The sequence below is a fragment of the Dermochelys coriacea genome, chromosome 3 (assembly GCF_009764565.3).
Source record: "Dermochelys coriacea isolate rDerCor1 chromosome 3, rDerCor1.pri.v4, whole genome shotgun sequence".
NCBI lineage: Eukaryota > Metazoa > Chordata > Testudines > Dermochelyidae > Dermochelys > Dermochelys coriacea.
The window spans coordinates 48,561,033-48,584,724 of NC_050070.1; the positions used below are offsets into that span (position 1 = coordinate 48,561,033).

A 23,692-nucleotide genomic window follows, 5' to 3' on the forward strand; every position below is an offset into this window, starting at 1 on the left:
GCTTCCTCAGCTCTCGTCCCCTAATGCCCCTACTCTACTTGCGCTACATTGATGACATCATCATCTGGACCCATGGAAAAGAAGCTCTTGAGGAATTCCACCATGATTTCAACAATTTCCATCCCACCATCAACCTCAGCCTGGACCAGTCCACACAAGAGATCCACTTCTTGGACACTACGGTGCTAATAAGCGATGGTCACATAAACACCACCCTATATCGGAAACCTACTGACCGCTATTCCTACCTACATGCCTCTAGCTTTCATCCAGATCATACCACTCGATCCATTGTCTACAGCCAAGCGCTACGATATAACCGCATTTGCTCCAACCCCTCAGACAGAGACAAACACCTACAAGATCTCTATCATGCATTCCTACAACTACAATACCCACCTGCTGAAGTGAAGAAACAGATTGACAGAGCCAGAAGAGTACCCAGAAGTCACCTACTATAGGACAGGCCCAACAAAGAAAACAACAGAACGCCACTAGCCATCACCTTCAGCCCCCAACTAAAACCTCTCCAACGCATCATCAAGGATCTACAACCTATCCTGAAGGATGACCCATCACTCTCACAGATCTTGGGAGACAGACCAGTCCTTGCTTACAGACAGCCCCCCAATCTGAAGCAAATACTCACCAGCAACCACACACCACACAACAGAACCACTAACCCAGGAACCTATCCTTGCAACAAAGCCCGCTGCCAACTCTGTCCACATATCTATTCAGGGGATACCATCATAGGGCCTAATCACATCAGCCACACAATCAGAGGCTCGTTCACCTGCGCATCTACCAATGTGATATATGCCATCATGTGCCAGCAATGCCCCTCTGCCATGTACATTGGCGAAACTGGACAGTCTCTACGCAAAAGAATGAATGGACACAAATCAGACGTCAAGAATTTTAACATTCAAAAACCAGTTGGAGAACACTTCAATCTCTCTGGCCATTCGATCACAGACCTAAGAGTGGCTATCCTTCAACAAAAAAGCTTCAAAAACAGACTCCAACGAGAGACTGCTGAATTGGAATTAATTTGCAAACTGGATACAATTAACTTAGGCTTGAATAGAGACTGGGAATGGATGAGTCATTACACAAAGTAAAACTATTTCCCCATGGTGTTTCTCCCTCCCACCCCACCCCCCACTGTTCCTCTGATATTCTTGTTAACTGCTGGAATTAGCCTACCTTGCTTGTCACCATGAAAGGTTTTCCTCCTTTCCCCCCCCTGCTGCTGGTGATGGCTTATCTTAAGTGATCACTCTCCTTACAGTGTGTATGATAAACCCATTGTTTCATGTTCTCTCTGTGTGTGTATATAAATCTCTCCTCTGTCTTTTTCACCAAATGCATCCGATGAAGTGAGCTGTAGCTCACGAAAGCTTATGCTCTAATAAATTAGTTAGTCTCTAAGGTGCCACAAGTACTCCTTTTCTTTTTGTGAATACAGACTAACACGGCTGCTACTCTGAAACTTAAAATAATAGTGTGATTAGTAAGAAAACATTTGTTTCCACATTTAGGTAATAGAAATTTGTTACTTTATTCTTTTTAGGAAGTCTATTCTTACACAAAATAGAAGAGTACTAGCATAGATATGAGACCTTAGTGACACTTAGAAAGCTCTTGTGCTCACAACAAAAAGCCCTGTAATCCATATGGAAACCTATTTTAGTGTGTCTGCTATGTGGATAGTACATGTCTTTTTTAAAATAGTTTAAAAAAAAATGTGCCCAGAGGCAACACATAAAGAATGAATGCATTTGGAGAAATATCGAGTCCTCTGGCAGTCTGCAGTAAATTGGGATAGTGTCAGAAGTTACTATAACTTGGTTAACGGTGACAGAATAAAATCAGAAAAAATAAATATTAAATCTGGTAAGAAACAGTTCAAAATGCTGACATCGTGCTCAAGGTGGGCAAGTAAGCAATTTTATTTCTATAGAACTGGGAGAGTGGTTCTTTCTTTACAGACCACCCCCCCCCCCTTCTTGCAGCTGCTGGAAAAGTAGCTCTTTTGTGGAGATTTTCCCAGTGGTCTAGAAATACAGTATATCCCTTCAGCTTAGTTCTTGTTTGTAGTCCTGAAACTACAAATAGCTTGAAACTTTGTTGTTGGTGCTTTGTTTTTGTTACTGTGTCCACTGAGAGGTTAATCCAGGCCTTGACTTCATCTTTTGAAAGAAGAGCTGGTGTGCTCTAAAGGTGGAAAGGGACAAGCCAGGGACATCCATTGCTGTATAGGTCCTACCACCAACTCTTCTTCCTTCTCTGATGAAGGCTGTAGAGGTTTCTTCTGTTTTTTGTCTGTACCTTGCCCAGGTACTCAGGGTGGGCTGATTGCCCCAATGTGAAGATGTACAGAAGTCCATATTTCCTTTATCTTACCAGAGTCACTGACTCCACCAGAGAATTCAGCGCATTTTTGAGATTCAGAGCACACACACCTAATGCATTTCTTTAAAGAGGATATTCCTTTTTCTCCATGCTTGCATAATTTAAATGGCTCTGTCATGGTAACATGGCTAGCTATGCTTCTGTCCCCTTGCTAGTCTCTCTCTGACTGCACACTCTGAAGTGTCAGGCCTCATACTTTTACTTCTCCTGTGGTGGAATTACAAGATTGTCCCATTTTTTAGACTGGCCCTGAGCTACAGTATTGCGTCAACTGTGCTTATCCTAACAGGACCGACAGATGTGCAGTCTGGTTGTTTTAAAATCACTTTCTCCAAATGCTTCATTCCTACTGTTAAGATTAAACAACATTTTGTTTGAGAAATCTAATTGGTCACTATTAACTTTTTCAATAAGTCTTGAAACACCAGGCAAGTTCCAGAAGACTGGAAGAAGGCTAATGTGCCAATTTTTAAAAGGGGTAAATGGGATGACTTGAGTAATTATAGATCTGTTGGTCTGACATCGATCTTGGGCAAGATATTGGAGTGACTGATATGGGATTCGATTAATACAGAATTAAAGGAGGGGAGTATAATTTAATGCCAATCAACATGGGTTTTTGGAAAGTAGATCCTATCAAATTAGTTTGATATATTATTGATGAGTTTTCAAGTTTGGTTTATAAAGGTAACAATGTTGATGTAATATACTTAGACTTCTGTAAGGCATTTGACTCGGTTCTTCATGACACTTTGATTTAAAAAAAACTAGAACAATATAAAATTAACATGACAAGGTGGTTGAGGTAATATATTTTATTGGACCTGAAGAAGAGCTCTCTATAAGCTTGAACGGTTGTCTCTCTCACCAACAGAAGTCCAATAAAAGACATTATCTCACCACTTGCCATGCTAATATCCTGGGACAAACACAGCTGAGGGATAGCTCGGTCTGGGAAGGGATAGCTCAGCGGTTTGAGCATTGGCCTGCTAAACCCAGGGTTGTGAGTTCAATCCTTGAAGGGGCCATTTAGGGATCTGGGGCAAAAATTGGGGATTGGTCCTGCTTTGAGCAGGGGATTGGACTAGATGACCTCCTGAGGTCCCTTCCAACCCTGATATTCTATGAACAATGTATACATAAAATTGACATGGTACACATTAAATGGATGGCTGGTAGGTCTCAAAATGTAATTGTAATTGGGGAATCATTGAACAGGTGTGTTTCAATAGATTCCTTCAGGGATTAGTTCTCTGATGTAAACTATTAAACATTTTTATTAATGATCTGGAAGAAAACATAAAGTTATCATTGAAAAGTTTTCAAGTTACCCAGTAATTGGTGGGGTGGGGGTGGACACTGAGGCAGATCTGGATTGCTTGGTAAACTGGGTGCAAGCAGACTATGCATTTTAATGTGTGTAAATATAAATTTAAGAATGAGGAATGTAGACCATACTTACAGGAGAGGGGACTCTCTTCTGGGAATCATGGACTCTGAAAAAGACTTGGGGGTTGTGGTGGAAAAATCAGCTGAACATGAGCTCCCAGAGCAGAACTGTGGCCAGAAAGGCTAATGCGATCTTTGGATGCATAAATGGGAATCTCAAGTAGGAATAGAAGTTATTTTACCTCTGTATTTGGCACTGGTGCTACTGAGTACTGTGATACTGTGTCCAACCCACAGTTCAAAAAAGCATTATGATAAACTGAAGAGGGTTCAGAGAAGAGCCCCAAGAATGATTACAGGGTTGGAAAACACAGTTTATAGGGATAGTCTCAAAGAGCTCAATCTATTTAGCTGAACTGAGAGAAGTTAAGGGGTGACTTGATCAGTCTGTAAGTACCTGCATGAGAAAACAAAATTTTATAATGGGCTCTTCAGTTTAGCAGAGAAAGGTATAACCTAATCCAATGACTGGAAATTGAAGCTAGACAAATTAACACTGGAAATAAGGGCATATGTTTTTAACTAAGTAATTAACCAATGGAGCAACTTACCAAAGGTCATGGTGGTTCCTCATCACCTGCCATTTTTTAATCAAGATTGGCTGTTTTTCTAAAAGATATGCTCTAGCTCAAACAAGAATTATTTGGGGCAAGTTTTCTGGTTGTCGGTACGTCTACACAGCCAAAAAAAATCCCCAAGGTAGCAAGTCTCAGAACCCAGGTCAAATGACTGGGGCTTTCTCTGCAGGGCTAAAAATAGACATGTAGACATTCAGGCTTGGAGTGGAGTCTGGGTTTGGAAACCAGCAACGAGGGAGGATCTTGGACATTGGGCTCCAGGCTGAGGTTGAACATCTACACTGCTATTTTTAGCTCCCCAGTGTGAGCCTGAGACAGTTGACCCAGGCTCTGAGTCTTGCTGCTGCGAGTGAATTCACACTGGAAAATAAGACAAAAACATCCTTTCACCTGTGGGTGAATGCTTTTCAGAAAGCAGTCACTCTATATCTAACCTGTCAGTCCTCATCCTCAAAGGAAACATGCACAACACTTTCCAAAGATGAGCCTGGGAGCTTAAATTCATAACTCTGCTAGACACTAAAAATTATGGACTGAATAGAGACATTGGATTTATGGCTTATTACAACAATCTGTAACCATAGGCACCGACTCCATGGGTGCTCTGGGGCTGGAGCACCCACGGGGAAAAATTAGTGGGTGCTCTACACCCACCGGCAGCCAAGCTTCCCCCCGCCCCTCCCCTCCACGTCCTTCCTTGAGCATGCCGCGTCCCCACTTCTCCTCCTACCTGACAACGCTTGCTGCCGCAAAACAGCTGTTTTGTGGCGTAGCAAGCTCTGGGAGGGAGGGGGGAGGAGCAGGAACATGGCATGCTCAGGGGACGTGGCGAGGTTGGGGTGGAGATTTGGAGAAGGGGTTGGAATAGGGGCAGAGTTTGGGCAGGGGCTTTGGGGAAGGGGTTGGAATGGGGGCGGGGCAGGGATTGGAGGGGGTGGAGCAGGTGTGGAGTTGGGGCGGGGCTGGGGGAAGTGGGGAGTCGAGCACCCACCAGAGCCAGCAGAAGTCAGTGCCTATATCTGTAACTCACTAATCCCCCCCTTTTTGTTTTGTGACTTCAGAGTTGTTAATGGGCCACTCTACCTTGAATGGTCCCTTACAATGTGTGCTAACTATTTACGCTCAACAATCTGTTCCACCTTGCATTTAGTTGTGATGTTTGGAGTACCTTTCCTAGACCTGAAGAAGAACTCTGTGTGGCTCAAAAGCTCGTCTCTCTCACCAACAGAAGTTGGTCCAGTAAAAGACCCATCTTTCTCTCGAATATCCTGGGACTGACATGGCAACAACTACAATGCAAATATGGAAAAAGTTTGACAGCTATATTAAAAATGAATGTAATATGAAACAAAAGTAAAGTTAAACATCTCACCTTCATTCAATATCACAAAAATATAGAAGATTGAGAACCACTTCTCAGATGGGGGTGGGAAGAGATTATCAGGTCTTTTTTAAAGGTAGTGTTCAATTAAAAGTTTTCTAAAATACAAAAATGTTATTCCAGAAGATAACATAATGTCATCATAAAGAAGAAAATTTTAAAACTCTCTAATAGAAAATTGTGAATACACAGGCATTGTGCCAATTAATTGGGTATTTAAAATAAATAGTTTGGAATTAAAGAGGCAAAAGCAATTTTCACAAGTGCAATTACAATAATCTGAAATTTACTTCTGGCTGGGACTAGATGGCTTTTAATTTCTAGGTTGCCTGTTTGAAACTAACAGTAGATAGTGGTTATCATCTGAGGATGTTGAGGCCTATATGAAATATGTAGAACTCTTTAGTTTTTAGTGGACAATTCTTTCTGGGTAATAAAATCCACTGCTACATTCGGCATTGACCCAGTCATTGATGGTGTGATAAAAGGCTGAAGACAAAATGGACATAAAGAATGAATTAACTTAGAGGTGTATTGGCAATACATTGTGGAGATCGTGATTTAACTTCTCTGTGTTTAAGGGCTTGTCTACACATACAGGACACCACTGCAGCTCATCTAGTGAAGATGCTCTATGCTGACAGGAGAGAGTGCTCCTTTTGGCATAATAAAACCACCTTTGTGACATACCACCCTATATTGACGGGAGAAGCTTTCCTGCCGATATGGCGCTATCCACACCAGTGCTTATCTTGATGTAACTTAGGTCACTCAAGGACCTGGTTTATTCACACCACAGAGCAACATACGTTATGGCAACTTAAGCTGTAGTGTCGACATAGCCTAAATATTTCCTCATTTTCTGAGGCTGTCAGTCTAGAACCTTTAGTAATAAAATTGTTTTATTTTAACTGAAGAAAAGGAGGGGAGTGATGGAATGTGGGTTTGGCTGGAAATAATACATGGGGAGATTTTCCAAGGCACAAATGGAAGTTAGTCACTCAACTTTTTTTACTTTTAATGGAGTTGAATCTGTTAGTTACCTTTTGTGCTTTTGGAAATATTCCCCAAAATGTATTATTGGTGGCATATTTTATTCTTTTCTGTAACTACTGAGAACTTATTATAGATGGTGAGAGTAGTGGGGGAGTAACTTTTTTTTCCTGGATCTTGTTAACTAATTGTTTGTTTTAAAGTGATTCATTCCTGCAAAGGAGGACTTAAAGTATAGGAGTGGAGCTGTTCCATCTGTTAAAGTCAACGGTCAAATAGGAGGGGATATGTATTTATTTCCATTTTCATGCTATGACCTTTTTTTAGGTAGGTGGAAAGTAACCAATGAAACTTGGTTCAGATATTAAGCATCTTGATTATGATACTAAGACAGAGTACTAATTAAACATCCTAAAATTAATTAATTTTTCCCTTTTCAGCATCATTGCAGTACAAATGGGTAAGAAGTCTTTAGAAGAATGGCACATAGCTTTATAACTGGTTAAATGAATAGCGTGGAGCCAACTGACATTTTCCTCTCCTGTGCCTTGAGCTTTTACTAAAATAATTGAAAACCAACTAGAGTATTATGTCTTTGGTCATAACGTAGATACATTTAATCTTTGTAGAACCTTTGATTTTAATTGAATGACAGGATGTCTTCAGAGTGGCAGTGGCTTTCTTTTGGCAGCTATGTAAATATGAGCAATTTCCACTAGCTGAAGTAGGGAATTGGTATTGTGTACTTTTAAAGAACCTTGCAAAAAGACAAATTGTGAAGAACTTTAATACAGATTGTTTGGCTTTGTCGTCATAATCTGGTTCATGTTCACAGCCAGCCGACTCTCATGTGGTCTCGGCCTTGGGCTGTTGTGCTGACAGGCATGTCCAGTTGTCCCCATGCTCCGAGGAACTGTGATTGCAATGTAGAAAAGCCCAGTCAAGAGACAAGGCATATCTTGTGGTGACTTCAGTGATGAGGAGCACACCATGTCATGACTGTCACGATGCGGGACTCAACCCTGGGAAGCATTGACTCTGAACAAGATTTGGGCATCATACTGGAGAATCAGCTGAATATGAGTTTGCAATGTGAAGCTGTGGCCAAAAGAGCTAAAGGAATTCTTAGATGCATAATCAGGGGAATCTTAAGTAGGAGTAGACAGGTTATTTTACCTCTGTTTTGGGCACTGATGTGGTTGCTGCTGGAATACTGTTTCGGTGTCCACAATTCAAGAAGCATGTTGATAATTTGGAGAGGTTTCAGAGGAGAGCCTAAAGGATTAGAAAATGTGCCTTTCAGTGGTAGACTGAAGGAGCTCAGTCTGTTATACTTAACAAAGAGAAGGTTAAGGGATGACTTGACTACAGTCTGTAAGTACCTACATGGGGAACAAATATTTGATAATGGGCTCTTCAGTTTCTTAAACAAAGCTATAACCCAATCCAGAGGCTGAAAGTTGAAGCTAGACAAATTCAGACTGGTAATGAGGTATACATTTTCAAGATTGAGTGTATTTAACCATTGGAACAATTTACTGTGAGTTGTGGTGGATTCTCTGTCACTGACAATTTTTAAATCAAGATTAGCTGGCCTCAGCCAGGTGGCAACTCCAGGAAAGCAGGCAGAAAGGCCGAAAATATCCAAAAGGATGAAAGAGGAAAGAAAACAATATAACATCTGAGAGGTATTTGTCTTCACTAAGTCACTGTCTCCTCTCCTGAGGAAGAAGAGCTCTCAGATTCAGGCCCTGAGCAAGGCATAGAAAAACGGCAGCAACAGTGATCTTTTTCCGTCCCCCTTAATAAATTTGAAGCAGTATGGAGAAATGCATGCATTTATATAGTATGCATCTATAGCCAGATCCAAATGGAGAAGACACAGATGGACAAACCTAGGGCAAACACCTGCCTTCCAAATCTTTGCCTGGGACAACAAACCTGCTTCACCCATCCTTTAATGAGGTTGTCATAAATATACATAGGGCAGCTGTACTGAATTGCCTTACCTGTAAGGGGTTAATCAGTTCAATTAACCTAGTTGGTACCTGATCAGAAGGACCAATGGGGAAAGAAGGTACTTACTTTCAAATCTGGCATGAGGGAGGTTTTGTTGGTGCTCTTGTTTCCTCTCTGGACGGAGAGAGGGTGTAGGCAGGGAAAAAACATCTCCTGGAAACATACCTAAAATAAGCATCTAAAATTACAAAAAATTGTAAGTAAGGCAAGGAAATGTGTTAGATCAGTGGTTCTCAAAGCTTGTCTGCCGCTTGTTCAGGGCGGGCCAGACTGGTTTGTTTACCTGCTACCTCTGCAGGTTTGGCCAATCGCGGCTCCCACTGGCCGCAGTTCGCTGCTCCACGTCAATGGGGGCTGTGGGAAGTGGCACGGCCCTGTAAAGTTACCTTCCATCCTGATTTTGCAGGTGTGATTCTTTTACTTTTTTTTTAAAATAAAATTCTTCTTTTAAGAACCTGATTGATTTTCAGAGTCCTAAAAAACAAGGGGTTTGGTTTGTGCTCACATTGTAACCAATTGGTTAGTATATTATTCTCTAGCCTCCCCTGGAAAGGGGGTGAAGAGGCTTGGGGGCATTTTGTGGGGAAATAGGTACTCCAAGTTGTCCTTTTCCTGAATCTTTGTCTAAATCAGTTGGTGGTGGCAGCAATACCGTCCAAGGACAAGGAAAGGATTTGTGCCTTGGAAGTTTTTAACCTAATCTGGTAGAAATAAGTTTAAGGGGTCTTTCATGTGGGTCCCCACATCTGTACTCCAGAGTTCAGAGTGTGGAGGGAACCCTAACAGTGATCATGGAGGAATTGCAGCTTTATCCATGCAAATTTAATTGTGTGTTCCATGATGACAAGGTGGTATTAAAGACCCCAGAATCTCTCTTGTCAAAGAGGAACCCATCTTTTCATCTCAGCAGAGGTCATCTTCCTTGGATGCATAAACTGGGGAATCCCGAGTAGGAGTAGAGAGGTTATTTTATCTCTTTATGTGGCACTGGTGCAACAGTGGGTGGAATTCTCTGTTCAGTTTTCAGATGATCATAATTCGAGGGATGTTGATAAATTGGAAAAAGTTCAGAGAAGAGCTATGAAGATGAGTACAATATTAGAAAACATGCCTTATAGAAAGTGATGAGCTGCCAGAAGCTCAAGAACCGGTTCCTTCATTCGCTCCGGGTCTTCGGTGGCACATCCTTCAGTCCCTCCGGGTCTTCAGCGGCACTGAAGGACCCACCTCCTAAGATCCAGAGTGAGTGAAGGACCCGCTGCCGAAGTGCTGCCGAAGGCTCGGAGTGCTGCCGGGTCAGTAAAAATTCACATGGAGCCTCCCCAGCCGAGAGCTCAGGTGAGACGGACAGGATGGTCCTGCGGGCCACATCCTGTCCATCCCGCCTGAGCTTCCCTACCCCTTTAACAACCGGTTCATGCGAACCGGTGCAAACGGGCTCCAGCTCACCACTGCTTATAGGGATAGACTGAAGGAGCTTAACAAAGCGAAAGTTAAGGGATGACTTGATTACAGTCTATAAATACCTGCTTGGGGACTCTCTATTTCATAATGGGCTCTTCAGTCTAGCAGAGAAACATATAACCCAATCTAATGGCTAGAAGTTGAAGCTACACAAATTCAGACTGGAAATAGGGCATACATTTTTAGCAGTTAGGACAATTAAACCATTGGAACAGTTTACCAAGGGTTTTGGTCGATTCTGTGTCTCCTGCAATTTTTAAAGCAGGCTGTGTTTCCTAAAAGATATGCTCTAGGAATTTGACTGTCTATACTATTATAGTATAGTATGGTCACCATTTGGTACAAAATTTATCATAGTCTTGTAAAAGTATGCCTTGTTGAGGTATTTTAAGAGTCATAATCTGCTGAATATCCTTATCCTGTTAAAATATGTATAGCGTGTCTATATGCGAAGTTATAAGAGTCTACTATATGATTGTTACTGAAACATCTTGTAATTCTAGGTAACACCCACAAACCAGTTTTTCAGGGATAAAGACACACTAACACAAGAGGTGTTGGCCATCACCTACTTAAGAGGCCATCCTCCAGCAGGAGGGAAGATGTAAAGAAGAAATATACATTTCATCACAGGGACAATTCAAACCTCATGTCCACAACATACTGTGTGTCAGCAAGGGTATTTCTAGAGCAAGAAATTGAATTATGAAGAGGAAGGAAAACACTGGACTTCACCTCCTCACTTCCCTCTGCTCATGACATCAATAACTATCAAAGAACTGAACTAAGGGGGAGTGGTCCCAGGCTGAAAGGAGACCCAGCCTGTGGAATTTACAACATCCTATAGTGAGACGCAACATTTTGCTTTTAAAAACAACAGGAGTACTTGTGGCATTTTAGAGAATAACAAATTTATCTGAGTATAAGCTTTGGTGGGCTACAGCCCACTTTGTCGGATGCGTAGAATGGAACATACAGTAAGAAGATATATACACATACAGAGAATATGAAAAGGTGGAGTAAGAGGCTAATTAAGATGAGCTGTTATCAGCAGGAGAAAAGCACTTGTCAACTGTTTAAATGGGCCATCTTGATTATCACTACAAAAGTTTTTTTTTCTCCTGCTGATAATAGCTCATCTAAATTAATTAGCCTCTTACTTCGTATTTCATATTCTCTGTATGTGTGTATATCTATATCTTCTTCCTATATGTTCCATTCTATGCATCCGACAAAGTGGGCTGTAGCCCACAAAAGCTTATGCTCAGATAAATTTGTTCGTTTCTAAGGTGCCACAAGTACTCCTGTTCTTTTTGCAGATACAGACTAACACGGCTGTTACTCTGAAACCTGTGTTTTTGCTTTTAAGTTATGTATTAGCTTGCATTTTACTTTTTTGTTTTCTTTTGTAACCAATGCTGATTTTTATGCATCATAATGTGTAATCACTTAAAATATGTCTTTCTGTAGTTAAACAATAAAATAAGTGTATTATCTTAACCAATGTGTATGGATTAATGTGTGTGGGAAACCCCATTTGGGATAACAAGACTGATCCATATATCATTTTCCTTTGAAGAAATGATAGACTTTCTATCAGCTTGCATTGTTCAGTGGTGTGTTGGACAGTACTAGACACACATTTCTGGGGGAGCAAGGCTGGGACTAGGAATTGTGGGTGTCTTCCTGTATGTGTATGCAATTCATGAGTGACTGGTCAGAGTGCCATGTATTCAGTTGGGAGTGGATTTGCATGCTGAAGGCTGTGTGAGCAGCCCGGGGTGGATGTTCTGACAGCAAAGTAGTTTAAAAGGCACACCAGGTTAGAAAATTAAGGGGACATAGCTGTTCAATGGTCCAGATTTCACACTGGGGTATATCACCGTATTATTTTGGGGATGTTCTCTGGCCTGTGTTATACAGGAGGTCAGACTAACTGGATGCTCACAATGGTGCCTTCTGGCCTTGGAATATATCAGTCCTGTCATTCTGTTCAAAGCTACAACATACTACAGAAAAGCTGTTGTATGTAGAGCGCTAAAAATCTGTATCATGCACAAGATCAGACTCCTTGTTTGTCTCCTTTTATCCAAAATGCCAAGGGATCTGGGTATCCAAACAATCTCTAACATTAGAGACTAACAAATTTATTTGAGCATAAACTTTCGTGAGCTACAGCTCACTTCATCGGATGCAAGCTTATGCTCAAATAAATTTATTAGTCTCTAAGGTGCCACAAGTACTCCTTTTCTTTTTGCAAATACAGACTAACATGGCTGCTACTCTGAAACCACTCTCTAACATTGTTCACATAACTAGCCAAAGAGTTACGTCTTGGAAGAGAAAAGGGACAATATATTAAACTTGTGAGGCATAATTAGTGCCCCCTCATATCTTGCAATGGGATTTAATGTTTAACAGTAAAATAGTTATATAACTATATATTGTGCATTGTGTGAAGAGCATCTTTATCTCAAGCATTACAGTAGGAATTAAATTTACTTTGATCACATTAGCTTACATGTTGCCAACACTTTACATTTTCTTTTATGAATAAATTTAAAGCACACAAACCTTACATCTTAAGTTGTTTTATTTTTAATCCAAAAATAATTATACATGACTTTAATTGAATACACTTATTTAACTGTTTGAATATGTACCTGAAGAAATTATAAATATTGACTTCTATTATTTCCAATACACATTAAAAGCCTGATCCAAAGTCAATGGAAAGAATGCCATAGTCTTTAATGGGCATTGAACTATTGAACTAGAAATAAAATTTCCTTGACTTTTCCACACATCCTCTGCAGCCGTTTTTGGATCTCCAAAAAATAATTAAGGTGTAGCTGCAACTTGCTTTGCATTTAATTGACTCTTGAACTAAAAATTCAGTGTATTATAGATTCTTACATTTTACAGAATATTACAATGACAAAAAAACCACTGAAACATTCTTAGCAGGGATGCATTTTCTACGGAGAATAAGTATAAAAACGTATTGTGGCAGAGGCTGTATTTCTACAACATAGCTAAATAAAACTGAGGGAGGATAATAAGGTAACTTAAATAATAATACAAGATGGCATTTGTATGATCCATCTGGATCAAGATCATGTCTCTGAGGGGTTGATCATGGTAACTTAATCATCAGTAGGGTTCTGTGTCTGTCACGGAGGTCATGGAAGGAACAGATTCCGTGATTTTCTGCAATCTCCAGGGCTTCTGCAGCGGCTAGTGTGGCTGACCTCAGGGCTACCGGGGCAGCTGGCCCCAGGGCCAGCTGCTGAGGCGAGTCTGGGGATAGCCACACCAGGCGCTGTCAGAGCAGCTCCTGAGCAGTGGTGGGTCGGCTGCTCCAGTGGCAGCTGGCAGCTGATGCTGCTGGCCTCGGGGGAGGAAGAGGGCAGTAGTGGTGTCCCCTCAAACAGTGGCCCCCCCAGCTAAGGTTTAGTCAGGGGTATTTATAGTAAAAGTCATGGATGGGTCGGGGCGGTGAATTTTTGTTTATTGCCCGTGACCTGTCCATGAGTTTACTAAAAATACCCATGACTAAATTGTAGTCTTAATAATGAGAACACCTTTGCCTGTTAGAAATAGAACATTCACAAATTTGTTTTTCGGAATATACTTTTTCAGATTTGTGGGTAATACTAAATATGACAGATGTGTAAATAAAGGTAAAACAATCAACTTCGGAGGGTTAATTTCAGAAATGAAATAAGCTGTATTTAATGTCATTTAAGCTGTATTTACATGTGAAAATTTTAAGATTATTTAGGGATAACAATATAAGTAAATTACTTCAGTATGAACTTTGGGGCCAATCCTCCTTTGTTGTACATTGCAGGGAAGAGGGAGTAATTTGTGAACCACAGTAGGTGTGTAAAGAGGCAGCAATAAAGTTTGTGTACTTGTCTGGGCATATACAGTGCACATTCCTGAACTTTCTTCTACCCATATGCTTCCTAAGTTTGCACCTTAACATGTAAAAGAGTAAAGTTTTGTGCAGAGTAAGAGTGGCTGTTGGTGGGTCTTCTGACCCCTGAGTTTGGCACACAATAGCTATTTTGGGCAGAGTCAGTTACTGTTCATCCATGTTGATGAGGAAAATTTGAGATCAAAAGGAAGAATGTTTCTTTGTGTGTGAGAAACAAATTGGGCTCTTGTTATTTTAGTTGGGGTTCACATGTCTTTGCTGAGGCACCAGTAGTTTTGAAGGGTGGCTGACTTTGTGGTTTTCTGAGCACTATTTCTAGGTATTTTTGTGGACAAGTGAGATGTTTCTTCTTCCCCAATATTCTTATTGCTCTGTTGTTTCTCTGACGATTGTTCTGAAGTAACAAGAAGGCAAAGTGAATATAATAAATCTGATTATTAGCAATTGAAGTTTAGAAGTAGAGTTAAATGTAGGAATGTTTCAGAACTAAGAACACATTTCTAACTAATAAGAAAGCTTGTCATAATAAAATTACATTTCTGACAACCTTAGAAGGGGATAGAGCTGACCTTCGTGAGAAGTCGTAAGTCTCAAATACTTCTTGAAAAATGTGTAGCAAATATACCCATTAGGATTTTGGTTCTCTTCTCCTCCCTCCATGCCCCCCCCACCCCATGCTTTCTTACCAGCTCATTAACCTCTGCTTATGCTTCTCCTTATCTGTGATCAAGCTCTTGTTTAGAACAGTATAGGAGCAACTATATTAAATGCTTATAAAAGTAATCTCTAAATGTATTGTATGAATAAATGAAGGTGTTTTCAAGTGCAAGTAGAAGGAAGTAGAGATTCATTGCATCAATTTTAACACTTACCTGTGCGGGTGTCGTTTTTTCCTCGTTCATGAAGACCTAAACCTACCAAATAATGGTAGATCTTCCTTGATTCAGCTTGCTAGCATGTAATCGGTTATACCATCTCCACAGAAGTCTGCTGGAGAGCAGAACCTGAAATACCACAGTATTGTGTGTCTGGTACCATTGTCTAACTTTTACAGAATTTAACGCTAAGTATGGCTAAACATCTACCCTGTGTAACATAACTTTCTTTCCTGATAATTCTAGTAATGTGTCCCTGCTGCATTGAGTATTGTGACCTGTTATGTTACTGGACTCCTATATACTGATTGTAATCAGTTCATTACATTTTTACTTTTAAGTGTATAATGTGCTTTTATATGATTGGGATGTAAAATTATTTACTCTTGAAGTGCAGTGTTTTAAAGAGTAAGTTTTTACTTACTCCTGTAAGAAGGCTTCAAGGAGCCTGAGAAAATAAAATATACATTTTTGAAGTGGACATGTAGAGTGCCCCTTTTGCTCAGGTTATTGGGGCCATAACGTAACACCAACAGACCCTGGTGTCGGCGGGCGGGATCGAACCTGGGACTTTTGGAGCTGAGTGCATAAGCCTCCACTGCAGGGGTCGGCAACCTATGGCACACATGTCAATTTTTAATGGCATGCTGCTGTCTGCCGGGGACAGCATCGTGCCATTAAAAATCCTGCCTGGCCCTGCCCACTCTTCTCTGCCCCTGCCCACCGTTCTTTCCTTGCAGGGCAGGCAAGCTTCCCCCTCCCCCTGCCTCTTCCCCCCAGTGTGCTGGGTTCCTGCTCCTCCTCCTCTCCCTCCCTGCGGCCGATCAGCTGACAGCCCTTGCTACGGAGGGGAGAGGGAAAAGCAGAGTCGCAGCGCTCTCTGCTCTGGGGACTTTGGGGAAGGGGGTGGAATTGGCATATTCCCTCCAGCCCCCTGTCATGAGCCGCTCAGGGCAGGGGGCTGGGAGGACCCCAGCCCACACCCCTAGCCCCCTGCCCTGACCCCTGCACTCCCCCCCACAACTCCAGCCCTCTGCGCTGACCCTGAACCCCCCACACCTTGCAGCCCTCTGCCCTGACCCCTGCACCCTCACACAACCCCAGCCCTGACTCCGGCACCCCCCACACATACCCAGCACCCCCACACCGCATGCCCTGACTCTTGTACCTCCACATCCACATCCCCACCCCCACCATGAACACCAAACGGGAGCTCCTGCGCACACACACCCACATTCCCACCTGCACCCCGGCACCAAATGAGTTCCCCAGGTAAGCGCTCTATACCCAAACCTTCTGCTCCAACTCTGAGCCCCCTCCCTCATTCTAGCTCCTGGCCAGACCCTGTACCCCAATCCCCAGCCTGCTTCTTCACCCCCAGCCCTGTTCTCAGTGCACTGCCACCCTCAGCTCAGTGCAGAGAGAGGAAGAGAATGGGCCAGAACTAGGGAGAAAGTAGGTACCTACTCTATGTGGTCAGGGTCAGGACCCCAGACTGGCAGCGGGCTGAGCCGCTCAGCCCACTGCTGGCCTGGGGTCCTGGCCGCCAGCCCCACTCAGTCCGCTGCTGACCCCTTGCCAGCCAGGGTCCTGGCCGCAGGACCCGCTCAGCCTGCTGCTGGCCTAGGTGACGGAACCCCAGGCCGGCAGCAGCTTGAGCAGGCTGGCGGTGTAAGATCAGCATTTTAATTTAATTTTAAATGAAGCTTCTTAAACATTTTGAAAGCCTTGTTTACATACAACAATAGTTTAGTTATATAATATATAGAGTTATAGAGAGAGACCTTCTAAAAATGATAAAATGTAGTATTGGCACGCGAAATCTTAAATTAAAGTGAATAAATGAAGACTTGGCACACCACTTCTAAAAGGTTGCCAACCCCTGCTCTACTTCATGAGCTAAAAGCTAACTGGCTGTTAGCTAAGGCTGTAGAGAAGACTCATTAATCTCTCTCTCTCTAAGTGGTCTTGGTGCCACTAGATGGGACAGAACACCACGAGGTATATGGGTTACACATGCAGCATCTAATTTTAATTTTTAAAAAGGTCACCTTTGGTCTATGTTAAAATTTTTTATTGAATATCTGGTGGACATGTAAGTCTGAAAGAAAATTAATGAAGTATTTGATAGCCTTAATTTAGAAATTGGGTGGTTACAAAAAGAGGTTTAAAATATTAATCTTCAGAAATACTTAATATAATGGGAAGAGTTTTTAAATGTTCTAGTATTTAGAGAAACTAAAACTTCTGTCAGAAGTTTTATACTTTGACTTTCTTCATACTTCCACTTAAAAAATATTCCCAAAAACTCAGGAGAACTGAAAGGAAAATTATGACCAGTTTTGTGCTTTTTCACTTGATGTACATTTTTCTTTTCTGTATGTTAGCTTGAATTAGTGTGTTAACTTAGTCTCAAGTATGCTATTAAGTAATTTCTATTGTATTCTGTTTGATATAGGTTCTTATACCAGGCTTATCAGTGTAGAGTTTGAGTGCCTTCCGATAGTACATTAAGCAGTGTGACTACACATCTGTCACACATTGGTTTGTCTCATCTTCTCTCCAGCAGGAGAAGGGTGTGCAGTGGGAGCTATCTGTTTTGGTAAGGTGGTTACTTAAAAGTATACATGTTGCTATGTATTTGTTAGAGAAGATGAGGTCAAAGAAACGTGCCTTGTACTTTGAGCAAAATGTGGTGAGATTTATGATGGTCCTTGTTCCTTGGAGAGTTCATTCCTCAGGATTGGATCTGCCTCTTAGAAATTTCTGACTTCTGTACAGATGATCTTTGCCCTTTCTGTAGAAAGCTCCATTGAGGCAGAGAAATGTAGTCAACCACAGTCTTTCCCCTAGAGCTTTAGATGGTTATTTTTTTTTTTTTTAGATATCCTACGCCCAGGCAGTAGAGTACCTTGAAGATTAGGATTGTGCTGGGCCTAGAATATTAGCTTCAAGTAGATGAGTTTGTAGTTGGCCTTTGGCTAGTTTCTCTATAAGATTGCTGAGGAGTGGGAGATTTGATGCTGGGTTGGTAGACTGTGTATCCAGGGTGAGTTTCTTCAGTGCTGGTTGGATTATTGTGTGTTTGAAGGATGAAGGGAAGATTACTTCTCTGAGGCATCGGCTATTTTGAGTGGCATAGTTGCTCATGACTCTCTTACAAGCCAGGAAGACCATCTGTTGGATTCACAAGTCTTGGGTTGAGACTCACTTGGGATGTCCAGAAGTTCTTGATTAGTGAATGTATTAAACTTTGGGAATGCAGGTGAGGTGCTGGTTAGTGGGTATAGCAGAATGGATCCATGCAGTTTTGAGAAGGATTCCTAAATGTTCAGGATCTTTTGCACAAAGTAGGGTGATAATTCTTCACAGTGCTTTGTGCGGATTATAGGCACTCAGAAGTGATGAAGCAGTTATCACCCTAGATCAGTAGTTTTCAAACTTTATTTCTGGCGACCCAGTTGATGAAAATTATTGATGCCTATGATCCAACATAGCTGGGAATGGAATGAGGGGTGTGGGGTGGGGGTCAGGGCTCTGGGCTGGGGGTGCAGGCTCTGGGGTGGGGCTAGGGATGAGGGGTTTGGGGTGCAGGAAGGGGCTCCAGGTTTGGGGGGGCTCAGGGCTGGGGTGGGGAATTGGAGCGCAGGCTTACCTCGGGTGGCTCCTGATCAGCAGTGCAGCGGGAGTGCAGAGGCAGGCTTCCTGCCTATCCTGACACCATGGACCACGCTGTGCCCCAGAAGCGGCCAGCAGCAGGTTCGTCTCCTAGATGGAGGCGCGCAAGCAGCTCAGCACAGCTCTCGCCCACAGGCACAGGAAACTGGCCAATGGGAGTGTGGAGCCGGTGCTTGGGGCGGGGGCAGCGCGTGGAGCCCCGTGGTCCCCCCCCCGCCTAGGAGCTGGACCTGCTGCTGGCCCTTCCGGAGCGCAGTGCAGCGTCAGAACAGGTAGGGACTTAGCCGGGCAGCACCGCTGACAGGACTTTTAACAACCCAGTCAGTGGTGCTGACCAGAGCCGCCATGACCCAGTCCCTTCCATGCTGCAACCCAGTTCTGGGTAGCAACCCACGGTTTGAAAACCACTGCCCTGGATAGCTCCTTGGTGTGAGATTTGGCAGCTTCATTGGAGGCTGGTAGGAAGGTTCTCTTAGCCTGTAGTTTGGCTTTCGTGTAGGCTTTGAGGGATTAATTATGCTTTCATCCTGTCTGTATTAGCAACTGTATTGGTGCTCAAGTTTCAGCACTGCCTCATCCCCCATCTTCATCCAGGGGAGCGTGTTTGAAAACCAAGGCTACAGAGGGAGAAGGGATGGAGTGAGCAGGGCCTCAGAGAAGGGGGGGCAGGGGACGGGGCAAGGGTGATTGGGTTTGTGCGATTAGAAAGTTGGCAACCTTAGACACAAGGATGATAGAGTGATAAATAATGATGAAGATGAACTCAGTGGGCTAACTCCCCAGCTGATGCACCATGCATCCATGAAGTGAGGTGTAGCTCACGAAAGCTTATGCTCAAATAAATTTTAATCTCTAAGGTGCCACAATTCCTCCTTTTCTTTTTACTTGAACCACAGGTTTTCAGTCCCCTTTTCTTCAGGGCTTCGGTTTCATTTATTCAATATAAACCTCTCTAACACAAGTGTTCAGCATCTCAATCATGTCCTTTTCCCCTGATTTGGGGATGCCAGCGGCAGCCTTTGTAGTTCCTGCAGCTCTCATTAGCTTTTGCAGGCTTTTGTGAGGACTAGATGGTCTTCCAGCTATCACCTAATCCCTGTCCTCCCAGTATCACTCCCTTAAAGAGCCATACCACCCAGTGACAAAAAGGCAGACATAAGGTGATCTGGATCATAAGACAGTATCTACAGAATGGAGGTCTATATTCTGGAAAGTAGCGACTAAAAAGGATTACAGTGATAAGCAACTGAAGAGGTGCTCCCATTGCAATTTGCTGTGGCAAAAATGGCTAATGTGATCCTTGGATGTATAAAAGGGAGTCTTCACATCAAGATTGGTAGCTTTTCTGGAAGATGTGCTAAAGTAAAACACAAATTATTGGGTTCAATACAGGAGTAACTGGGTAAAATTCTGTGGCCAGTATTATACATGAGGTCAGACTAGATGATCTTATGGTCCCTTCTGGTGTTAACATCTATCAATCCCTGACCAGTTGAATTGTAGACATGACCCTTAAGGCAGCACTTATCAGTCATGTCTTTATGGAGGGATAACAAAATCCAGTATCTGAAACTGAATTGCTGGAGAGCAGCTTGTGTATTAAGGGTTTTTAGCTAGCCTATGCTTTGTCTGCTGTACTTACAATTTGTTAGAGTACAATAGAGAACACAACTCTGCTTTTTTTTAACTGTTTCTGCATGAACTTTTTTAAAAATTTTTTTTAAAGGAAGAACGAACATGTTTTTCTCCCAAACAGGTTAACTATATCCTGTTAAACTATGAATGTAATTTTTAAATGCATCTGCAGCTGTTCAGTTGTATAAAAAAAAGGTATTTTTCATCTTTTAAATATTTATTATTGAAAAGTGAATGGAAAACAAAGATGTAAAATATGTAATATCGTGGTCAACTAAAAGAATTTTCTAAAGATGGACAGTGACTAGAAAATGAAGCATTTAATATTTCTGAAGCAACTTGGAAAACAAAGTTTAACAAAAAGAACAACTACATATTTAGAACAGTTTAGAAGCTGAAATAGTAAGCCACAAAACGATTTAATGTCCAGAAATAATAATATAGATTATTGGGCTTAATTATTCATAGTGATGGGTGCTGCAAAGTCTTTTAGATACTGGAGTTTGTGATTTTAAATCTAAAGCTGTTTGTTTGTATTTATACTGTGAGATAGTCACCAAAAAGTTGTGCCCTGAGCAACATTTTAAAAAACCAAAACAACCCAACACCCAAAAAAACCCCTCTGCAATATCTCCTCTGTGTGGTTTCATTATATGAAGTACCTTGAGACATTTTGCTTGCTAAGAACCAAAGTAGGATAGAAACTACAAAATCAATGTATCCTATATTAGTTATAAAATATTACTTTGATTAAATCTCCATTTTGGTAAAAAATTAAATATAATTCCCAAACAAAAGTTAAGGTTCAAAGTATGTTTTGGTGGTGTCCAACCAACATCTATAAGCAGAATGTATCCGATGAAGTGCCACAAGTACTCCTTTTCTTTTTGCGGATACAGACTAACGGCTGCTACTCTGAAACCAGTATTAGACTGTTACTATCTGTACAAAAATATTACAGCTTTATAAAATTGCTAGTGTTAGAATGTCTGGAAACGAACTGCTGAAAGGTCCAGCCAATTCTATATTGCCAACCCTCATGCCCCATTTAATTATTTATTTACTCATCATCCTGCTCAAGTTATACCTTTCACCCTGAACCTTCACTTTGGTCCCTTGTTTTGTTCTAAAAATAGCAATATTCTGTTTGTATATTGAACTGTAGTAGAGAGATTGACAAGGATATAATTCCATAATCATTGTCAGTGTACTGTAAGTTGTCATAGTGTGTTGTGTCAGTGGAGTAGTAAAATAGTTGTATGAACTAAAATTGGAATGATCTGCTTGAAGTTATGAAATATTGTGATTGTGTGTGCGTATATATATATATAAATCTTGCAAGTTTATTATCAGTATTGTGTAGAAACTAACATTTTTGAAATGACTGGTTTAATATGGAGTTATATTGGTAATGGAACTAGAAAATAAGATCTTTAATTTTATGTCTAATAAGGTTGAATGGGTGATTGAAGTTGAATGAAGTGATAGAAAAGAATGGTACGGTGCTGCTGAGCTATTTGTGTTCTATTGTTGTTCATATTAAGACATTATTATTTATATTACTGCAGTGCCTAGGAGCATTCTAACATTTGCATTTCCAAAAAGATGTGCGTTTTGTAAAGAGTGCTGTATTAGCTGTATGGCATATGAAGCACATGGTGCAATGTAACTTATTTAATAATGAAGATTTTTATATGGGAATTTCCCAGGGTTGTGTTTTTTTTTTTTGAATGCGCATTAAAAGTATCAATTGGATTGGTATATGTGGATCACAGAATGGATGCTCTGATCAAACAATCTTATGAAGTCCATCAAAAAAGGGGTCCCTCCTGCAGAATTCTACAAGTCTGTATGCAGTGAATGAAGGAAAGAAGATTTTATCTGTACTGAAACTTTAGACATTCAGTTCTCAATTTAGAATTTTTTGGAGCATTTAAAGTTTTTTTTTTTTTTTAAATTTATAGATGATTCTGCATTTTCCTGCACTCTTCCACACTCGCTTGTCCCTTGAACCTCTCTTTCATTGTCCCTTCCTCACCACCTCCAGATCCCCAGAATTTCTCTTGCCTCCCACATTCCAGAACTAGATAACATCCAGGCCACCTATGTTGCTTTTTAATAAATCTTGGAAAACTGATGTTTTCTTCAGAGAAGAGGGGAAAAAAATTCTTTTGCTAATATTTTAAAAAGGTAGGTGGGATGAGCTGGGTAACTATAGGCCAGTCAGCAGATAGTGATCTTGCAGAAAACAATAGAATGGGTGATGTGACTCTATTTTATTCTTTATTTTTTATTGATGATGCCAATCAGCATGCTTAATGGAAAAATGTCCCTTTAAACTTGGTATTGTTCTTTGACAAGATTACAATTGGGTGACGATAACTGTACTGATATATTATTAGACTTGTATATGGTATCTAAGTAACACCCATATTCTGATTTGAAATTGAAATTACAGTCAATATTGCAAATATTAAATGGATTTAAAAATTGTCTGAGATCTCAAAACATATATTATTTGGGAAGCACCAATGAAAAGTGATAAGTCGTGTGTGTGTGTGTGTGTGTGTGTGTGTGTGTGTGTGTGTGTGATTTTTTTTCCGTGATGAGCTGCCAAAATTTTAACAATCGGTTCCCTCCTCACCCTGCGAGGGGGTCGTTGCCCACCCCCGCCCCCAGGACTCTTGCCCCATCCAACCCCCACGTTCCTTGATGTCCCCCCTGGAACCTCTTCCCCATCCACCCCCTTCCCCTGTCCCCTCACTGCCCCCAGAACCGAGCAGGAGGGTCTGGTGGGCCACCGTAATGGGTGCCCACCCTGCCTCTAAAATCCAGAGGGACCTGCCGGGGGGTGAGGTGGGGAGCCCCAGTGGTGCTTACCTGGGGCAGCTCCCAGGAAGCATCCGGCAGGTCCCTCTGGCTCTTGGGGGCAGGGTAGCGTAGCAGCTGCTCCCCCCACTGATCACATCTAAAGTGGCACCTTAGGCGCCGACTCTGTGGGTGCTCCAGGGCTGGAGTACCCATGGGGAAAATTTGGTCTGTGCAGAGCACCCACCAGCAGCTCCCCACCCCACGGCCAGCCCCAGCTCACCTCCACCTCCGCTCTGACTCCTCCCTTTAATGTGCCACCCTGCTCTACTTCTCCACCTCCCCCCCCCCCCGGCTTCCCACGAATCAGCTGTTCGTGCGGGAAGCCTGGGAGGGCTGAGGAGCAGGCGGCAGCTTCGTGCTCAGGCCCAGGGTGGCGGAGGTGAGCTGG

General features: G+C 42.0%; 1 protein-coding gene across 15 annotated transcripts in view; it reads left to right on the plus strand.

Moving 5' to 3' along the window:
• Positions 1-23,692, plus strand: part of PRIM2 (DNA primase subunit 2) — a 295,884-nt gene that overhangs the window by 37,697 nt on the left and 234,495 nt on the right. For 2 of the 15 annotated variants that reach the window (XM_038397765.2, XM_038397766.2), the window contains one exon: positions 10,806-11,281. The exons of the other annotated variants lie outside the window; for them this stretch is intronic. In XM_038397765.2, the coding sequence (XP_038253693.1) occupies positions 10,806-10,910 (105 nt within the window). In that variant the 3' untranslated portion in view covers positions 10,911-11,281. Of the gene's footprint in view, positions 1-10,805; positions 11,282-23,692 lie in introns of those variants that run through there. 15 annotated transcript variants of the gene reach the window in all.